Here is a 6,000-nt window from a genome sequence, read left to right as displayed (position 1 = left end):
TTAAAAGGTGCTGTATGCACCTATCATGTTTGAAATTGAAGACCATTGCTGTTTTAAAGTAATGTCAAGGAGTTAAACAGTGGACCATGAAGCATTCCATTCTTTACCAAATAAACTACTGGTATCCTCTTTTTTTTTTTTTTTAAAGCAATCGGGGTTAAGTAACTTGCTCAAGGTTACACGGCCAGGTGTTTCTGGGTGGGTGCTAAGTGTCTGAGCCCGGGATTCGAACTCCAGGTCATCCTGACACTGGGGCCGGTGCTCTTACTCTCTGTGCTACCTGGCCACCCCCTGGTATCCTCTTCTTAATGATTATTAACCACAAAAGATACAATTGAAATAAACTTTTTATTTCATTATATTAATTTAACTCAGTATTTGTTGTCCAAACACATAAAATACCAATAGTAAAAATTCATGTAAAAATTAGAAACCTTTTTTTCTTTATTCATTACCTCTGGCTATCTCCTATGTTGTAGTTGTGACAGAATTTTTGGTGCCATCTTTCAAAACTCAGTTGGAAATGTTGCTGAGAATTTCCGGATTCCTTTTAAATCAAGATAAATCTAAAGCCAAGAAAAGGCATTCGTTGTGCAATGATTTTTCCTTTGAAGATAAAGTAAGGCCATCTGGAGCATAATACAAGGAAGAAGAAATGGATTGAATATTTACCATGTATTGGGAAAGTAATGTGCCCACATGACAGAAGCTGAGAGTAGTGCATGCCTTCAAGCTCATAACATCTATTTATGGTTTTACTCATTTGAAATACATTAAATTCATTCACTTCTTGCAGAAGATGGACGTCTTTGGAGGGAAGTTTCCCAACTCAGACATTCATGCTCTGGGGATGGAAGAGAGGGATCATTTCATTCAAGTTAAACATAATGCTTTTGAAGGAGCAGGATAATCTAGCAATGTGTTTAAGCAAAACTTGTACATTATCATGTGGAGAAGAGATTTCCCAGTGAAGTCAAATCAACAAACATTTATTAGGTGCTTTCTGTTTACCAATCACATTCTAGTCCTGTAGTTCCCAAGACCCCATGCTAAATATGACTAACCTCCTGCTTGTATTGGGGGATCTACCCACTCCTCCTTTTGATCTCCCAGTCTCTGCACCCACCTTGATAGAATAACCTCCCTCTCACTCCTCTGCAACCCAAATCCTCAAGAGTCCCTTTCTTGTTAAGGAGAATGAATCAATGCTTGGCCATCAACAGCTCTTCTCTGTATGTGTATTCATTGAACCCAAAATAATAGGGGTTAGAACTTTGTAGCCAACTATACTTTTTTTTGGGGGGGGGGAGATTCAGACATGATTTCATTGAAATAGAGAACTCCTGGTGAGAAAACTTCCTCTACGAAGGCAGATCAGCAACTGTTCAGACATTTGTAGGCATAGAAGTGTCTCTTGGGGGTGCTGCCAGGTTAAATAATTTGGCTGGCTTTAACCCAGGTCTTTCTGCCTTTTATCCACTACACGTGGTTGCCAGCATCCATATATATGCACGCAGACATTCCATCATGTGTATTTATGTACTAGTCTTGGGGAGAGAGTTGTGTGGGGCCCCGGATGGTTAAGGGATTTGCATATATGTCAGAAGCAGGCCTTGAGCCCCATTCTTGGCTGTCCTATGACTATACACATATATGTGTGTGTATGTATGTATGTGTAAATACACACATACATACATGTGTGTATATGTATATATATGATTCATTACTCTTGATGATCTGTAGAGTCATATAACGGTATCAGAAACAGTATTGTTTCTTGGTTTGCTTTGGCTGCCTAGCTCCGCTTTCTACTTTCAGTCATAAGGGTTAAAAGTGGAATAACAAATAACATCTGATTCATTCACATGGGCCAGGGCAAGGCAAAGAGATAGAAACTTAGGCACGGGAGAAGAGAGAGGAGACAGAGTGCCTGTAGAGGCCAGAGTCTGGTCGAGATGACCTTGACCCAGGAGTCAGAGGTGTTGGTTTTCTGCCACCGCATCACCGTGGGAGGGACCCTGATTAGCAGTCCCGGCCCGTATGACACCTCCTCTGCCTACTTCACAAGGTGGTAGTGATCACGCTGGGAAACGGTGACTGGCAAAGCACTAGAAATGTACCAGCTATCATCTTTTTTGTGAAAGGAGGTTTCATTGATTTGAATCGGCCTCGTCCTAGATCCATCTCATGATTCCCTTGAGGTTTGATTGCTCAGCTAAGCCAGATACTTACTCTGAGGCTTGGCTGACTCCTGCCTACTTCCTCTCACCCATTCCATAGCCCCTCTTCTCTCTGAGCACGGACCTCCGAATGTTTCTTCCCAAGTACTTGGCCAGAGTATACCAAGTTTGTAGACTTCAAGCTAGACGAGGCCTTAGAGGTGTCTTAAGTCCAACTCCCTCATTTTATAGTAATCCGAGGCCAAAAGAGATTTACTCAGGGTCACACAGGTGGTGTATTTGGCCAGAAAGGGGATTCACTGCACAAAACACATTTCCTCTTTTACTTCATTCCATGATTATTGTTGTGGTTTGTCCTTCATTCTGAAAGAGGACCATGACATCAGGAAGGTGATACCATAACTTGCAAGTGAATTGGATTTAAGTGAGGCAGGGCTGCGCAGTCACCAGCCTCACTCTCTTCTCTGGAGCCATCTGGGTCCAGTGGCCAGATATTCCTCAGGATGAGTGGAGATGGTCCTGGATGCAGTGGGAGACCTTTCAAAGATATTCAGGTTTCTTTCTCGTGTCAGATATGAAGAATGTGGTTTCAAGACAGGACAGTCTTTTCATCCTGACAGTTGAAGTACCTGTCCATACATTCATTTTCTCGCAGTAGTAAAGAATATTGATCATCTGATACAGCTAGAACTGAAGTTAGATTAACAACCAGAGATTTTGGACATCTTGTAGGTTTATAGAATTGTAGACTTAGGACTGGAAGGGCCCTCAGACACTGCATTTTCCAGCCCTTTCATTTTGTAGATGAGGAGACTGAGGCCCAAGGTCCCATGAGCAGGAGATGATAGAGCTGGGATGTAGACCTAGGCCTTGTGACTCCGAGCTCTTTTCACTGTATCTTGCTATGGCTTGCTGCAAGCCACCAAAAAGCTCAAGCAAAGGTACCTTTTCCTCTAAAGTATTGGGCTGTTTTGAGGCCCTTGGAGACCTTGCATGAGGACAAGCTTCTGTCTGGTGTCTCTGGTCCTCATCGTTGATCCACGGCAAGGATTTGGTCAAACCTCCATACCTGGCTGGCTTTCCCATCACACAATTGCAAGGACAAATTCTTCTCCTGGTCACTCTCTACAGCTTCTATGCATTTCCCAGAAAGAATGTGGACAATCATTCCATTCTAGAAAAAAAGAAAGTATTCCCACCTCATGCATCCATTCAGTAAGCATGTATTAAGAATCTGCTCTACACTGGGCTCCAGGCATCCAAAGACCAAAATAGCCCCGGTCTCCCAAAATGTTCTATTATCAATTATCTCTTAGCCCCCATTATCTGTGTAGTCAGTCCATAAACACAAGGCACGACATGCCAGGCACAGTGTTAAACACTGGGGAAATAGAGGCATGTTCAGCCTGAGGGGGAACCACGTATGCAGACAAGTGAATATAAAAATTTGTGAAGCCCATATTTTTCAGCCTTGCTTTTTCCTCCCAGGATTTTTTTAAAAAAACCATTCAGTGTGATTTCATTTGTCACATTGTCAAATTATCATCATAGTTTCAGAGCTGGACCTTAGAGGTCATTGTGTTCAACGTCCTCACTTTACAGATGAGGAAACTGAGGCAGTAGCAGTTAAGTGACTTGCTTAGGGTCACATAGCTCTTAAGTATCTGAGGCAGGATTTGAACCCAAGTATTCTGATTCTAAATCCAGGTTTCTATCCACTCTGCTATACTGCCTCATAATCAAAGCGGGGGAAAATGTTCCCAACAATTATGCTAACTATGAACAAAGGAATAAATGCAGTAAACTCTGATTTGGCCTGGTCAGTGCTGGGGTCGTAGAAATTTCTGGGCCCACAAACAAGACACTCCCTCTCCAGGCTGGGTATTTTCTCTGCCTGTCTGCCATGTCTGGAACGTTCTCCCTCATCAGCTCTGCCTCCTGGCTTCCTTGGGGCCTCTATATACTCTTCAGGAGCCCAGAGTCTGTCACTTCTGTAGAGGACTAAAATGTCACCGAGCCTAACTGAACCCTCCTTCGATGATTCAGAAAGCTCTTCAGGATTAGAGGGCTCCTTATGGATATTGTCATGATTGCACAGCACTAGCTAATGGAGATTTCCAGTTAATTAGAGATTCAGACAAGACATTTGCTCTTATCACAGCCAAACTACTCTTTCTACTCATGGTGACGTGCTTCATCCCTTTCCTTTAGCCGATTCAGCCTCTAAAAGAGGTTTATTCATTTCTTGGGAAACTGAATCAACAATAGCTTGTTTGCCCAAGATTCTTGTACTAAATTGATGCAGACCCACCAGATTCCCACTTGAATTTCCCACTTATTAAGAAAAAATCAGAAAATTCCTTATTAAGCCTTTTGTTTTCTTTCCTTGTCTCTGCCTTGTGGCTCCCTGGCTTCCTAAAGCCCCATATGACCTTTTATGAGGAGCCTTTCCCTATCCATCCCCTCGGCCTCCCCCACACCAGTAATGCTTTTTCTCAGAAATGACCTCCAGTTAGCCTGTGTGTGTCTTGTATGTACATGAGAGCTTCCATGTGTCCCCATCATAGGATCTGGCCACTTTGCGGTCAGGGAATGTCTGGCACGTAGTAAGTGCTTAATACAGGCCTGTTGACTTGTTATTAAATCAGGGGAGGATGTTGCTTGCCTTCTTAATGGGTGGGGGAGGAAATGGAGGGAGGGAGAGAATTTGGAACTCAAAATTTTTTTAAATGTTAAAAATTATTTTTTTAGAAAAAGGAAAAAAATCAGGAGAAGAAAAATAGAGCTCACCTCCAATAATAATGGGCTAGTCGCTATTGTGTAGCTTTGTAGAAGTCGTGATTGCTTTCAGGGAGCAGTGCAGACAATAATAATATAATAATAATGATGAGCATTTATAAAGCACCTGCTATGTTTCAGGCTGTGCTGAGCACTTTAGAAATATTAGCTTATGGGGTGGCTAGGAGGTGCAGTGAACAGAGCACCAGCCCTGGAGTCAGGAGAACCTGAGTTCAAATCTGGCCTCAGATACTTAACATTTACTAGCCGTGTGACCTTGGGCAAGTCACTTAACCCCAACTGCCCTGTCCTCTCCCCTCCAAAAAGCAAAAAAGAAAAAGAAATAAGGCTTATTTGATTCTCACAACACCCCTAGGAGGTGAATGCTGTTATTATCTCCATTTCATAGCTGAGGAAACTGAGGCAAATGAGGTTAAGTGACTTGATGACAGCCATTCAGGTAAAAGGTGTCAAAGGTCATGTTTTGAACCCAAGTCCTAAGATTCCAAACTCTGTTTTCATTCATATTATACCACCCTGGCTCTTGATTGAAGGTAACCTAGCATTTGGAAAGGGCATTATGGCTAAATGGGTAGTTTTTCGTGTATTATTTTGGAAATAGTGCTTGCAATATATCTGTTAAAGAGTAGGTGAAATTTGTCCTGGAGATGCTATCCCCTTTCCTTCCCTTGGTAACTAGTCCAGACCTGTTATAACCTAAGCCCCCTTCTCCCTAGTGATGACTGATCTCAGGAAGAGATCTGGAACTCAGTATAAATGACTGGTAACAGCAGAAAGTGTTCCCTTCTCATGAGTACTTGTCTTTGATCGCAGATCACAGCCTTAGACTCTTATTTTAGATGGGGAGGAGCAGGTGGGTGGGCTGTCTGGCAGATGGAGAGTTGTACTGAGGGTTAGCGGGAAGGCTGACCTGCAGAGTATTGGAGGGGAGAAATGCCCGAGTCCAGAAAGGGAGGCTGGGTCCAGGTTGTGAAGGATTTTCAAAACTAAATGGAGGAGTTTGCATTTGATGCTGGGAACA

General features: G+C 42.8%; 1 protein-coding gene across 1 annotated transcript in view; it reads right to left on the bottom strand.

The window, feature by feature from the left end:
* Nucleotides 1–329: 329 nt before the first annotated feature.
* The window catches only part of GALNT15 (polypeptide N-acetylgalactosaminyltransferase 15), a 48,694-nt gene continuing 43,023 nt past the window's right edge, over nucleotides 330–6,000 (bottom strand). The window contains exon 10 of the mRNA XM_069088428.1: nucleotides 330–3,354. Within this exon, the coding sequence (XP_068944529.1) occupies nucleotides 3,208–3,354 (147 nt within the window). The 3' untranslated portion in view covers nucleotides 330–3,207. The remainder of the gene's footprint in view (nucleotides 3,355–6,000) is intronic.

This window comes from Petaurus breviceps, unplaced genomic scaffold (genome assembly GCF_028583685.1).
Source record: "Petaurus breviceps papuanus isolate PSGF00001 unplaced genomic scaffold, PetGlider_PUasm1.0 185, whole genome shotgun sequence".
NCBI lineage: Eukaryota > Metazoa > Chordata > Mammalia > Diprotodontia > Petauridae > Petaurus > Petaurus breviceps.
Note: the sequence above shows the minus strand (reverse complement) of the source record. Positions and strands in the feature narration are given on the sequence as shown.